Below are 15,038 nucleotides of genomic sequence, written 5' to 3' on the forward strand. Positions count from 1 at the left end.
CCTCTGCATTCATGATTCCAACGCAAGTGAAATCATGAAACTGGAAATGGTTTAAAAGGGCAATATTCTGGCCCAACAAGTATTATTACAGGTATTTTTCTACCTCGCTGACACAAATAAAATTTGTTCCACAGTTTTCTTCCAATAAAAAGTTAGGAAGGAATAGAGGAAGAAAAATTTGAAGTCCACAACAATGAGACTTGAACCCAAATGTCATGTCTCCGCTGAAAGAAAGCTGGGTCTAGCTGTCTATTGCGAAATTCAAGTTCTTGTGATGTAAACTTGAACTCAAATGTCATGTCTCCACTGAAAGAAAGCTGGGTCTAGCTGTCTATTGCGAAATTCAAGTTCTTGTGATGTATTAACTCCGAGTTCTTTTTGGGAGGAATGGTCTAATTTTGCAAAATTACCCACAAGACTCGTAATTGATCATGGATTGGCATGGGACCGCTGCCAATAATTGATCATGGATTGGCATGGGACCGTTTGGCAGCGGTGTCGAGCGGCCGATCCAGCCGTTCATCTCGGCAATCGACGGCTCGGGATCTTAATCTGAGTAATGAACGGTACAGATTTTTATGCACTCGAATTAGATCCAAGCCGTCTGTGTCAAGACGAACGATCGGATCAGCCGCTCGGCACTGCTGCCAAGCACTCCCGCTTAGCAGCATCTCGCAATCCGATTGGCATGGCCACCTATGAGTACTAGCAGTGGAAGTAATGGATTGTGATATTCAATTGGAAATGGAAAGTTTTCCAATGGATTTGCCGGAAATCTTGTATGCATACAAGTGCAAACACAAAGTAGAGAATAAGGATCTAACAAAGAAAGCACACATGATTTTTATTATTCAGGCATGTCTGCTTACAACAATGAAGGGCTTCTCCTTTTATAGGCACATAGTCACAGCAAGACAAGCATAACTTATAACTTTAGACAAGCATATCTTAAAACTTTAAACAAGCATAGATTTGTATCTTACATCAGACTAACAAATTTCACTACTCCCTACGGAAATGAAATGGGTAAAGATAAAGCAACAATATCCTAGCAACTTTACTTTAACTTTCTTTCACTTCAGACACAAAGTGACGAGGGGTCACCCTTATTTCTGGTGTCCGATGGTGGCACAAACAATAAATAACAGTGTTGCAATCTACAAAAATTATTCCCGAACCACAAAAATGGAAAATACATCCGGTAGCATACCAAGTATGACCTCTCTTTATTCAGCCCGTTGTTTATCACTGTTCGCTATCATCACAACATAACTTAGCAATATAAATAAGAGCATACAAAATTGCAAATGTAGGGGAAACTTCCAAACTTCTCATCAACTTCATGTTCACACGCATAGCCCCCAAGTATTTGATCCATAAAGTGAAGACCAAGATCAAGAGCTACAAATGAGTACGCTTCTAATAAGATTAGACACCCTCTAGTAAGGTATACAATTTTAGCGCTTTAAATACATGATTGTACATTATCTACTCTATTTGTTTTCAATACCTGCACAGAGGAGGAAGAATATCTCTCTCTTTTCTCTCTAATGGTGTACATGATCCGAGGAAGATAAGAACCGATCGCATGTTTCGTGTTAGCTTCATTAGCCACATGTTTGGGTTGTTGAAGCAGAGATGTGAAGATTCCGCAAATGCTGTCATTCGCTGATTGCTGAGAGTTGGCTTCTGTCAACACCTAAAATGGCAGGCCTCAATCATCCATCTGACATCACAACAACTGGAGCATACTGCAGAAGTTGAAAGATAATTGGAGTTGAGAAAAAGAGCATTGTATATAAGAAAGAAAAGATGGTAAAAAACTGCTCTTGCAGAGTTTATAGACCTCGTCATTTTCTTCGCAGTACATTCCATCTACTGCACTTTTCTGCTGGAAGTCCCATCCAAGAGTGTGTTCAAGGAGCTCTTTGAATTTCCTTGTCTGTGAAAATGGAAAAATAATGCTTAGACTGTGATGAAAATAGTGCTAACTTTGTTATTAGTTAAGTTCAGCATTCACATATTACGCATGTATGCATGTACTGGTATGAACCGTGAACAGGGTTGAAGGTCATTTCAGGGACGGAATTCAAGAGGGTCATGATGTCTTTATTATCTGGTTCATGTACATTGCAAGGTGCATGTTACTAGAGCCTATAGATACCTCATGTACTTTATCCAGTAAAGTATGCAGTGAATTGGTACAATTAGAGTTCCAGCACTCATTTTCCTCCTTATTTGAGTCTCATTTGTTCTTGTTCTACGCCTTGTGTCTTTAACATGCTCATGCTGGGCATGCAATCTGGTGTCCAGCTGTGTTACTCGAGACTGTGTTCTCTTTAAGTCCTTCCACATAACATGATTCTGTTGTCTTACTACAATCAACTTCAAGATTAGTAAAATGCAATTGAAGCTGAAAACATACACGCCCAAAATAAGCATTTTCTGTTTCTTGTTTGAGATTTATAAATGCAAATTATCCTAAGAAACTATATCATAAGAAAATATGACATAAGATAAATATTCAGTCTTGTAGCCAATCCAATGGTTTACCTATTTAGCGAGTGAATTTCACATTAATCGAACCCATTTCAGAATATTAGCTGAATGAATAACCATGGTCAGATAAGTCTTCCATTTTTCTGTCAACCTGTTGCCCAAGTCTTCAAGCATAAATTAGCACTAAAATTGTCACTTATTTAGTGAACACCCCAAACAAGCTTTTATTAAAGTAAACAAATACTTTGCTCCTCATTCTGAAGGCCTGTGTTCTACACTGAGAAAAAGGTGGACAACAGTTAACAGAATTTTTCCATCAGGTGCATACATACTTTAACTGATATAATCTATGCGATGCCTTTCTACAATCTACTTCAAGTACAGTTAGCCATGAAGTCCAATTTGTAACTGGTAGTTTCAATGGTTTTCATTGAAGAACAGAGAATAGAGAGAGAGAGAGAGAGAGAGAGAGAGAGAGAGAGGTCTTGCATACACACCCATGACAAAAGATCTCCGTCTATGACCGTGGCTTCGAGCACCAACAAAAAGAAATCCTGCAATACCAACTCAGTCATCAGTATATACTAGAGTGATCTAGACTGACCAATACAAAGTCCCACTTCAGTCTCCTTAACCCAACAGTTTTCAGAAAATTGCCAGAATTCAAGTAAGAAGGATGAATTCAATATTCGACAGGTTAATAGAAGATCAGGTAATAAAGTCCTGCCAGTATACTTTGAAGGGGGCAGCAGGCATGCGCACTGAAGAGAACTAAAATGCAGGATGATTGCAGACACTTTTATTACCTACAATATGATTAATCAACTTGGAATACTACCTTGCAAAGGTGGTGTAGAAAGCTATCTGCAGATAACCAAGACTCATCTAACAATCTTAATGCACCTTTCTCTGCACCCCCAGTATCTGTGTGCTCTTTCTGAAATCCGTATTTCAGCTGATAATAGAGAACTTTAATAAACTGCAAGAAAGTATAAGCTTTTCAGGTATCACTTCAGGAAGGAAATACAAAAAAAATGTAAACATAAATGTGGAAAAAGTAAGAGAAGTAGATGAATGACTGGAAAGATGAACAGCTAAGCATCTCATGAAAGTTGGTGTAATGTGTAAAATTCATGACAACAAAAGAAAACAATCCATTAATACTATTGAAAACTGGAAACACGCTGACAGAGATTAACACAAAAAATAAAAGAAAATGAAGTGAGACGAAACAGAAACAAGAGAATAGGGAGAGATGTCCAAGAGACCAATGTCTACACCAATAGAAAGTAATCATACACAAGTTGAAGGAGCAATAAAAATAGGTTCAGACTATTGGTGTGGGTGAAAGACGAAAATATGAAGGTACATGAATTAAATTTCCCCCTTCTTTTTGACACCATAGGACAGATGAAAGAATTAAACATATGTCGCTAATGAAGAAAATAAGTAATGCCTTCAAATAATAGATCAATACATTAACAATGAGACAAGCAAATGTATTAATATGAAGACAAGAATTCAAACATAGAGGTCATCCAAAAGACCCCAATTATGAACATGATTCACGTCCTGAATAAAGAAAAATCGGAAATTTAACATTCAGTTACATAAAAGAGTATATTACCTTGGTAAATAGCTGAGTCCTTGTATGTAGAGGCTGCGGAGAAATGAATGTTCAGGCTAAGTTATTTGCATAAATACAAGTGTAAACTGAATCTGCTAAAACAAGATACAGAAAGTCTAAATTTAAAAGAGTCCACTAAGCCTCACCACTCATTGCCAATCGGTTTAAATTAATACGTAAAAGAGTATATTATCTTCTTCTGGTTTTTTGAAAGATTGAACATCGCACAAACCGTAACAAATTGAACTAGAACTGCTTGATTTCAAGCTAATAGGGAAATGAAAAGGTAGTATTATTTCAAAAACATTACATGCCTTGATTGTAACTTATCTTAGGCCCGACCCAAAGCTTAAGCTATTAAGCGGAGATGACCAACATTATATAAAGTAATCACCCAATCTCAAACCCAACCAATGTGGGACTTATCCCATCTGACATTCTTATGTTAACACAAAGTAAAATCAAACTAGCAATAGAAGTGTAAACCAATACTCACAGCTTCAGTACATCCAAGAAAGAGGCTAACTAATGATTTCCATTGGAAAAATGCTTCAAGTGATTGTCCCATCTGCAAAATTACAGATGCCAAATAAGCTCTTACAGTTCTCAACAGTATCAATAAATGTACCTTCAAAAACATGAAGAACAAAGAAAAATGTGGAAAAAAAGTAAAATTGAAAAGATCAAGAGAAAGTTCAACTCTTTCTTACCAGAAATGCAATAAATGCAAATTGTAGCTCGCCTAGAATTAAGTCATCACAACCTCCATAGTCTTTCATTAGTATGTTTTCCAACAATTGTGACTGTAAACACACAAGTAAACAAATGACCAAATCTGCACCAAAGTAAAAACATAACACAAGTTCGGTGCAGTCGACAAAGATGTAGCAATCTGTACCTTGTCAAGATTCAAACAAGTAAGATCTTGCCCATGAATGCCCTTTTGCTTAATAACACGGGGAATTGGTGTATAATAACAACCTTTCCTTTGAGGATTTTTAACAGGCCTTGAGAACTTATAATTCCTCAACTGCTCAGCCAATGCTTTCTCAGCGGACGTTATAGGAATATTTCCAACTATCTCAGATTCAGATGCAACCGTAATTTCTCCTCCGATGGGTTCTGTAATTAGACCAAACCACAGAGCAGAAACTTAACCAAAGCAAGTCATAGTTTGTACTGAGGAAAAAATCTGCTAAATGGAGTGGAAACCATTAGGAATGGGCACAATCAACAACTTGATTGGGAAAGGGCAATTTTTGCCCAAACAAATAGCATCCGTTTCAGTGTCTCTAATAAAAGCCATAACTCTCTTCATCTCCAAGAATGGCTGCTGAATTAAAAACTTTTGCTTCTTGATATACAGGACCACTCCTTTATGGGAGAATAACTCTTTCCATTAAGAGGTGTAATTGGTCCATATCCCAATCAAGCAGTTCTGATTGTAATCAGGAGATTCAAGGCTAGAGATACATAGTAAACTAGAAGCAGATTTCTCTAAGTAATCAGTTCTCATCCTATAATATACAACCACAATTAACTCTCCGAGGACAATTACTAACGTCTAGTAACGTCATACCAAATCTACCACCTTATGACATTCCTCTATCGGTATCGATAAACAAATAAACTGTCTATCCCACTAATAATTTAACAATAAACTAAGGAATAACCTCAGAGGCTCGGATTCATGCCCTTCATTTGCGATATTCACGTTTCCTCCCTATCCGTTAAGAAGAAAAACTCCAACTCATTACCAAAGACTCACGGAAACCAACAAAGCTGAATAAAAGAAACATGAATACAAACGAGCACACAAACATGCTCATACACATTGCACGCCACACCCAGACTGCCCAAGAATGCAAGAATTCTCTATATTACCAAGTTGTGTTCCACCATTTATTACACTTTGAAACAAACAAGAGACTACATATATTCCCCTTGGAAAAGCTGTTAAAAAGTTACATGCACCTAACAAAAAAACATTCCAAGAACGTAGACCTTAAAGTAACAGTGCTTACCGATGCGTTCAACAGTATTCTTGCTAATATAGTTGGACAACCGCTTCCAATTTCCATACTGACCTAGTGTATACGGGCCAAGTTCTCTGTCAAACTCCAAGCTTTTTACTGCTTGAGAATATCTCTCTTCCTATGTAAAATATGAAAGGAATATGAAATCCTTAAGTGAGATTTAATGTATAGAAAACAGAGTTTCTAAGTTCAAGAAAAATTGCATTCATTCACATGCATAATTAGCACCTTGGTTGAAGCTCATTACACTCATATTCTGAAGTATGTGTGAAAAGTAAGACATTATTGTGTAAAACAGATAGCCATGTCTATAGCACATGTCAAGAATAGATTGTAGGTTCACCTACTGATTGGGCCAGTAAGTATGATGGGGAATTTTTCTGCCATTGCCAAGCTAAATCATTGAGAAATATTGACTCCATAAAAGTCAGTAATCGGATATACGATTGTACTTAAGAAGGTTTTCAACCAGCAAAACAGTTGATAGAACTTGTGGCTCGATTTTTACATGTCAACTAGCAAGCAATCGTCAACATATAAACAAATTGGTGACAATGATGTTAGCTTCGCTCTCAACGTGATTTAGCTATTAAATTAGCTTGTACGATAAGATACAGCTTATTATAAAAGCAGTTTCTAAAAGCTTGACGACTCCAACCCAAAGGCTACATAGTAATGTCACTATTCATTTACATGATTTGTTTCCTTCAGAAGTTTGTATGCTACGTTAGAGATACTCTTCTTTTCTTTTTTGGATACAAAAGAGATACACTCTTCTGAAAATAACTTGTGGTATAGAAACTTTCCTCAGCCCACATGCAACGCCAAATCTGGTACTGTGTGAAAAACTCAATTGTAATTTCATTCCTATGAAGGATTGCCCTTCCCTTCACAACAGTACGGTGTTCAAGTCAGCTGAACAAGCTGTAACAGCTACCAGAACTGATGTCTCTCAAAATTGTAGTTCCCTTCGAGTGAAGAATTCCTTTCAAGTGAAGAACCAACTTGGTTTGTACCCCTAAGAATGAAGGAGGTTTGGGTCTTAGATTGCTTAAAACTTGGAACAAGGCCTCGATGATTAGACATTTGTGGGCTGTTTGCCTAAAAGCTGATAATCTTTGGATCAAATGGGTACATACCTTTATCTTAAAAAGGCAAAGTATTTGGCAATCCAAGATTCCTAACGAGGCTTCTTGGACTATCAGAAAACTCTTCAAACTTAGAGTTGTGGTTCAGCCCTGGATTAAATATATAAGTGGGAATGGCTTGTCTACTCACTTGTGGGTTGATAATTGGCACACTCTTGGGCCTCTCTGCCAGAGGTTTGGGGATTCTATGGGGTTCGATATTGGGAGATCCATGTCTGCTAAAGTTGCTTCTATCATTCACAAAGGGACATGGAAATGGCCAAGGCCAAGAAGTGCCATAACCAGGGAAATTGTGGCTAATACTGATCCAAATTTGGTTCCTAATGTAGCTGTTCCTGATTCTATAAGATGGATTTTGGGAAATTCTGGGGCATATACTACAAAGTCTGCTTGGCAGGAACTTAGACAGGTCTTTCCCGCTGTTCCATGACAAAATGTGTTTGGTTTACGCATCATGTTCCCAGGTGGGCTTTCATAGAGTGGCTTGCATTCCTGGGAAGGCTGTCAACCAAGGATCGGTTGCATAGCTGGGGTTTGGTTGTGGACAAAAGGTGTTTGCTATGCCAGAGTGAAGATGAGACTCATGAACATTTATTCTTTGATTGTGCCTACTCTAAATCAGTTTGGAATATGCTTTTGCTGCAGAATAATGTTGATCGCCCCTGTCATGGTTTTTTGACTAGTGAGATTGATTGCATAATGGATTGGTGCATCTATCAGGTGATTCTTTCTCTAGTCAAGTGTATAAGTTGTCTATGGCTGCTGCCATCTATGGTGTGTGGAGGGAAAGGAAAAGAAGACAATTTCAAGGGCTAAGTTCTCCTGCCTCCTCTTTGGGTGCTCAGATTATAGGAGATGTCAGAGCTTGAGCTCGTGGCGAGGGTTGAAGGCTAATGACTCTTAACAGATTGCTAGCCAGGACGTGGAGTATTAGCTCCCGGATTTTTACCTCTGTATAGTCTGGTTTTGATTGTTTTGTTATGTTGGATGTCTTGTTGTTTCCTAGTTGGCTAGGGATGTGGTAGCCCTGTTCTGATGTATGGGTTTTTCCCAATGTTTCTAGTTTGGTTGCTTTATAAAGTGGTGAACTTACCCAATAAAAAAACCTTGGTTTGTACCAGCAAGTTTAGTTCTCCGCTGGATCAAATAAAAATTACTCATCCACAGCAGTGTTCTAAATGGCAACCGCCTAGGCGCTTGGAGGTACCTTGCCGCCACGCCAATAGCCCTTGGCGTTTGATTTGGCGCCCAGGGAGGTTTGGCGGTGTTTGGCGGCCGCCAAGGCGGCCTTGGTGGGCTTGCCGGCCGCCTTGGCGGTCTTGGCAATCTTGGCAGCGTCGTCGGCGTCTTTGGAGGCCTTTGGCGGCCTAAAAATATATATATATATATAAAGTAATACGAAGGGAGGTGAGCGAAGCCCTGCTACTTATTGTCTTATTCAACTTATTTGCTAGTTGCTACTACTTAATTTCATTTGGGTTTGTACTTTGAAGTTTGAACTTGCATTATGGATATGGATACATGGAATATAGTTTGATTGGATAATGGTTTGTTAAAAAAAATAAAAAATAAAAAAATCCGCCCGCCTAGGCGGTTTGGCGCTTGGAGGTGGGTCTCCGCCCTACTAGCGCCAAGCGCCATTTAGAACATTGATCCACAGAAAGAGCTGACTTCTCAGCACCATTACAGCTTGTTACGTGATATTCCAAGAATCCAAGAGTAAGCAATGAGCATCTTTGGCAATGGAACTGAAATGGCATATCTTTTAGTTTCACACCTTTAGAAGACTTACCAACAAGCATCTTACTAATAGCTACACAATGGCTACTGGTGCCTGGTTAAGAATCCAAGTCTAAGTGTTTCTCTCTCTTCCAGAGCATGATGTTCTTATTACTCAAGGTTTCAACATAGAAAAAGGGCAGTGCCCCTGATAGGATGTTGACAGTTGAATGAATCTATACAAATACCTTTAATAGTATCATTCAAGCTCAGAGCTAGTATCCCAGGACACAGGATTTATAATAGACCATAAATTTCTGGTTCAGAGTGGCATGCATAGGCATTATAATTGACATTATAAATATGCTGTAAAAAGATCAGACCTCATCTTCTGAGAGTTTGACTAAACGTTCCTCTTGTTGATCCCATTTCCGAACAACCACCTAATACATTGAATCAACAAAGTAGACAGATCAGCCCTGCATACAAAATTTGGTACGGTGGACAACACATAAAGTTAAATTCTTTAAAAAGCTATTGGAAATTGTCAAGTGCAGCCAGGAGACATTTGAAAAAATACTGTGAATATTTTGCATATACTTGTTTTTATGTAGTCTAAACAAAGTTTAAGGACAGCCCAGTAGTTGATAGAGAGTCAAACTTATATACCTACTATGCTCTACTGCATGCAAATGCAAGTCATTTCTGCAATACTAAATGTCTATATCTTTTATGTCAATTCCACTTCCATTTCGAACTTAAAAGTTAAATTAGGTTGTTCGTATGGTTGATTACTGCTTCCAGAGCACAATAAAAATGCCACAGCCCACAGCAGCATGTACGACTGCTCAAAGAAGCTCCCAATCTGAAGCAGACAGTGATTTGGCAATTACTGTTATATAATATCTTTGAACTTAAAAAAATATAATTCCACATTGCAGCACCTACAAAGTTCTCCAAATTGTAGGGTTAGGTGGTTCACTCCAAAATGCCTCAAAGAAGTAAGATGTTGACACACTCATTCACTCCAGCATATGATCCCAAAATTACTAGGTCTTCAAATGTTGTGAAACATCAACACACAATATTTTGTTGTCAATTTATAACATATACTCCAGCTATTTCGTACACAGTATTGCTCATGAATTCAGTGTACGAGTTTCCTGACTAGCTACATAGGTACTAAATTTATCGAAAATGCATCAAGGGGATGCCACCCATGTACAAAAGTGGCCAAACAATAAATAGCGCTTATGAACCTCCTTAAATCCGAAAATGTCTGAGGGTTAGTTTACACTCCCTCAACCCCCAAATGAACAAAATTAGAAAGAAAAACTCTTAAATTCATTTAACGACAACTCCTCCCAGTCAAAATATCTATAATTTCTTTCTCGCCAAATGAGCCACATTAAAACTAATTGAATTAATGCAGCAAAAACTATTTCAATCAAAATACGACAGAAGTAAAGCAAGTTGTCAACTTAAAATGTAAACAAATAAACGAATTGCTCTAACCTCTGAGGGGCTCATATCAACAAAGAAGCCAATTACTGGAGAAAACTCACTTCCTTCTCTGCAAGTAAAAATACCAACTTCTAAGCACTCAATTGACTGCCGCAGTGGATCATGCCAACAAAAAAAAAAAACCCTACATATATTCAAAATGCCAAATAATAACCTGTTTGAAGAGCTATAGTAGACGAAATGAGGACCAGGAGGGATCATTTTGATGCCCTTAAAAGCAGGCCCCACAGAGAACATCTGCAATACGAAAAATCAACAGTCACGGCTCATCACAATCGCAAACAAAACAACAACCATATATAGGACTTATATCGACACTCACATTTGATTCTATACATAATACATTGTGTCTTTCTTTTTTGCTACCCGCGGGATTTAACGCACCTATGACGGGGCCAAAACTAAAGTTGTTAAGAGTACGTTTAGGACCAATAAGGGGCTACAAGGACTTGAACCTGGACCTTCTCCAACCAAAACTCAACGCACCACTATCCGTAGGGGACACTAACACACCTATGTCGGGGCCAAAATTAAAGCCCCACCACGCACCTATGTCGGGGCCAAAATTAAAGCCCCACCATGCATGGGTGGTGTTAAAGAGTACATTTAGCGCCAATAAGGGGGGCTATGAGGGAGGACTCGAACCTGAACCTTGTCCAACCAGAACTCAACGCACCACTATCCGTAGGGGACCCTAAAGCACCTATTCAGGGTGCCAAAACTAAAGTCCCACCACGTGCGGGCGGTGTTAAGAGTACGTTTACCACCAATAAGGGGCTATGAGGACTCGAACCGGACCTTGTCCGACCAGGTCCTGAGTTCCTACCACTGAAGCAACCCCTCATTCCTACACGCTGTGTCTTTCTGAATAGCCAAAAGAATTGCAGCAATTTTTTGTAACCTGAGTGTCGATTCCGACGAGGGTGTACTGAGGGACGTATAGCAGGAGGAGAGTAGCGCCGTGTTTCACGAGCCCTAGGGCTGTTTCTGGATCCATTGTGTGTCAACTGCGCGTTTGTATGGGTGGTTGTGTGCGTATGTAATGCTGGTTTGGCTACTGAGGAAGAAAGAAAAGAGGGTTTTGGTTTTCTGATAGATTGTCGGAGGGAATCGCTCTGGGTAATGGGCAACCAACTCGAGTGTTCGAGAGAGAGCTGCCGAAAGGGACGTTCGTTTTAGTTTTAAATTTTTGGGCTTGAGGTTTTCTAGTTTGTCCATTTGAAAAAGTAAAAAATTTTGAATTTTACATGAATATTTTTGAAAATATTGAAGAAATAGTTCAAAAGCTGACTTTGCGAGCTTTTTCTTGAATATATTTTGAAAAATACTCCACTTGTGTAGATATCATAATTTTTTATTTTTTTAATTTCTCTTGTCGAGACGAATCAATAATATAAAAAAATTAGACGTAAAACTAACAAACGCAAAAAAAATTTGAATATGAACAAAATAAAAAGTATGTAGTCTACAACTTGTTAATTAGTGGAAACACTTAGATCTTGGATTCAACTTTCAACTCTATTTTTTTTTTCTGCGGGTTAACGGCATTAATTAAGTTATTTTTCTTGAATTATATTTTTGTAGATGTAAGTAAGGAACAAGAGGAATGATCACTTACCTAGAAATCCATAAAAAAAAAATTTGGTTTTAGTACATTTAGAACATTTAATTTACTAAAATATCTCATGACCACCTGAATTTTCAAAAAAAAATCAATTGAACGCCCAAGTCTGGTGTAATTCTCGAGCGACACAAGTGTTTGAGGGGTTTGTTTGGATTCCCTAGACTCAAAAAATGTGCTAAAATCCTTGAGCAGCCCCTGTTGTTTTGGTTAATTTTTTACCTTTGAATAACATGAAAATCTTAAAAATAAAAAGATCTTCGATTAATTAATCACCAAAATGCACTATAACATAAAAATTAGATACAATGGATTTGAACTCGTTCCGTGAGCTTCTTTTTTTTTAGTTCTTTCTCGACTCAGTTTGTGATAAGGTCGTTTTTTTTTTTAAATTTAGATCGTGATGTTTGTTGTTCAAACAGAAAATCAAATTGATTGAATATTGTTAATCATGTAATTGGGGCACATGTATCTCGTCATACATTTCTGACATCATAGTCATTTTAGTTTGTTGAATAAAATATGAACCGATCATACAAAGGAGATGAAAGGGTGGAGAGATTGGTGAGGGGGTGGAGATTTGAGAGGTGAAGATCAGAGAGAGGGGAGGAGTGTTAGACTTGTTTCACATCGCTTATCTAAGTTCAAGCTTGGTTAATAAAATCTAGAGATTACTCCACCTATTGCTAATTGGTTTTACGTTTGAACCTTCCAAGAAATTTAACATGGTATCAGAACTAGGTCTTGGGTAGCCGAATATCGTGTGGTCAAGTCTCCGTTGCCCGAGTCAACTCATCAATTCATACCTCCACGTGCATCCGGACTGCACGTGAGGGGTCGCCCGAGTCAAATATCCTAGTTTCCTCAATTCATATCTCCACGTGCATCCAGGCTCACTACAACACGGAAGGCCTATTGTGAGGAAATATGGCGAGGAAAAGAGATTTCGTTGCTAAAAGTACACAATTTGCGAGGAAATTCAATTTCGTCGCTAAAAAATTACATTTAGCGAGGAAATTTAATTTCCTCGCCAAAAAGTTACATTTAGCGAGGAAATCTGTTTTCCTTGCTAAATGTAATCTTTTGGCGAAAAATATTTTGTCACCTTTTTTAGGACTCATTAAATTTTTTATATGTAAGTCATTATTCATTATGTTCATGTATCTTTAATATCACGATGGTAAAGGATAATCAACTACATAGTTCAATATCATTAGCAAATTTATTAAAATAAAAAAGTGATAAATGAAAAAAAATAGTTTCTTCACCAATCGCATTGAATTGATTAAATAAAAAATATGTTTCACACGAATTATATGAATTCACTTTTCCCCAACTGAAATTAATTGTTAGCAATGTCAGTATGTTCAAATTTTACTAAAATTTATTGTTTGAATACAAAGATTTTTAAGTCGCTCGGGGTGATTTAACCGTCCAATATATTAGCACCAGGGATCAAATTGCCGATATTTTTACACAAAAGGACTTGCGTCTTCCCGCATCGGACACTGCGTTTCAATCTGAAGGTCATGCCTCGACCATCAGCTTGCGGGGGGATGTCAACCAATCAGTGCAAATCAATTGATCAAGAAAAGAAGTCCTAATAATGTTAGCCATTTCAGTGGTTATATTTTATCATTTGCAATATCTTTTGTAAAGCTTATCACTTGTAACCGTATTTGTATATAAATACCCAAGGAATAGAACACTCTAGGTAACAGAGTGCATTCATTCATCAATTCTATCGTATTGTTCTTCTGACTGTTATAAACTCAAAAAAAGGATTGGACATAGGGATTATAAGTTTGTGGATGAATGATGTGCTTTTCAGAAAAAGAATGCATGGGATATATGGATTGCTTTTCGTAGAGATAACTGATTATTAATTCATACAAAAAAAATTAATGAAAAGCTAAACAAAAGATAAAGTACTTAATAATTGCGAAATGTATTTTCAAAATATCACTAATCTATTTTCAAAATATGTAAGGTTAACCCCATTTAAAAAGAAACATAACAAATTATTACTATTGTAATATTGTAGTTGAGTTAAAATTGTTATGGGCGCATATACACAGTAAGAACAGATTAACCCACCAAAAAAAATATCGTATTTGCAGAAATTTAAAGGGCTCAAACTAATTTAGGCACTACAAAAGGTTACTAAACTTAGAGAGAATTAAAATGAAGTATAAAATAAACAAATTTAGAAAGGTATAAAGATTTATTAAAGATATATAACAAAACATTAAATTATAAAAATAAATAAAAGCGAATAATGTTAATGATTTAAAAAAACAAGTTTAAAGAAACACTACGAAGGGACTAAAATTAGAGAGAAATGTTTAAAGAAACAAATTTAGAGAGGTGAAAGGATGTACAAAAGGTTTATATATAAAAAAGGCAAAGGTTTGAACTGGAAAGGAAGTTGGTGTGATGGATGGAGTGAATGCCTCCATACAGGAGACCACGGTTCGAATTCGCGCGGAAGCAAATGAGCTGGAAAACTATCTATTTTTAGTTTCAAGAGTTTTAGTGAGGAAAAATTTCCTCGCCTAAACTATAATTGGCGAGGAAAAAATTAGTCTAGCGAGGAAAAATTTCCTCGCCTATTCTGTAAACATTGTATTAGTCTAGTGAGGAAAAACTATAGCGAGTTGGGTCAGAATAAGCGAGAAAATTTTTTTCCTCGCAAATTCTTTTTGTGACAAGCTTTTTGCGAGGAAAACGGGCAAGGAAATCAGCTTTTTAGCGAGGAAACTAAATCCTCGCTACAAGCCTCTCGTGTTGTAGTGGCTGCACGTGAGGGGAAGTGTTAGACTTGTTCCACATCGCTCATCTAAGTCACTCAAGCTTGGTTAATA

General features: G+C 37.4%; 1 protein-coding gene and 1 long non-coding RNA gene across 2 annotated transcripts; both read right to left on the minus strand.

Annotated features, from left to right (window-relative positions):
- Window positions 1-1,202: 1,202 nt before the first annotated feature.
- LOC131302628 (uncharacterized) lies at window positions 1,203-11,727 on the minus strand. The gene is made up of 13 exons (XM_058329363.1): window positions 11,455-11,727; window positions 10,708-10,790; window positions 10,545-10,602; window positions 9,413-9,472; window positions 6,151-6,280; window positions 5,025-5,248; window positions 4,837-4,929; window positions 4,623-4,694; window positions 4,127-4,159; window positions 3,338-3,478; window positions 2,997-3,053; window positions 1,847-1,942; window positions 1,203-1,751 (listed from the first exon to the last, which is right to left on the minus strand). The coding sequence occupies exons 1-13, from the start codon at window positions 11,548-11,550 to the stop codon at window positions 1,719-1,721; spliced, it is 1,176 nt and encodes a 391-aa protein (XP_058185346.1). The 5' UTR covers window positions 11,551-11,727; the 3' UTR covers window positions 1,203-1,718.
- LOC131302629 (uncharacterized) lies at window positions 6,960-8,477 on the minus strand. Its single transcript, XR_009191826.1, has 2 exons — window positions 8,417-8,477; window positions 6,960-7,166 (listed from the first exon to the last, which is right to left on the minus strand). It is a non-coding gene; the product is annotated as an uncharacterized LOC131302629 (long non-coding RNA).
- Window positions 11,728-15,038: the final 3,311 nt, after the last annotated feature.

Source organism: Rhododendron vialii, chromosome 10a, assembly GCF_030253575.1.
Source record: "Rhododendron vialii isolate Sample 1 chromosome 10a, ASM3025357v1".
Classification (NCBI taxonomy): domain Eukaryota; kingdom Viridiplantae; phylum Streptophyta; class Magnoliopsida; order Ericales; family Ericaceae; genus Rhododendron; species Rhododendron vialii.

Bases quoted from the DNA above. Each gene is read 5' to 3' on its own strand.
- LOC131302628 (XM_058329363.1), bottom strand. From the start codon at position 11,550: ATGGATCCAGAAACAGCCCTAGGGCTCGTGAAACACGGCGCTACTCTC. The intron at 5,249-6,150 runs GTAAGCACTGTT...GTCTAATTACAG, and splicing joins GAATACTGTTGAACGCATCG to AACCCATCGGAGGAGAAATT. The intron at 1,943-2,996 runs GTGTGTATGCAA...CCATTTTCACAG, and splicing joins ACGGAGATCTTTTGTCATGG to ACAAGGAAATTCAAAGAGCT.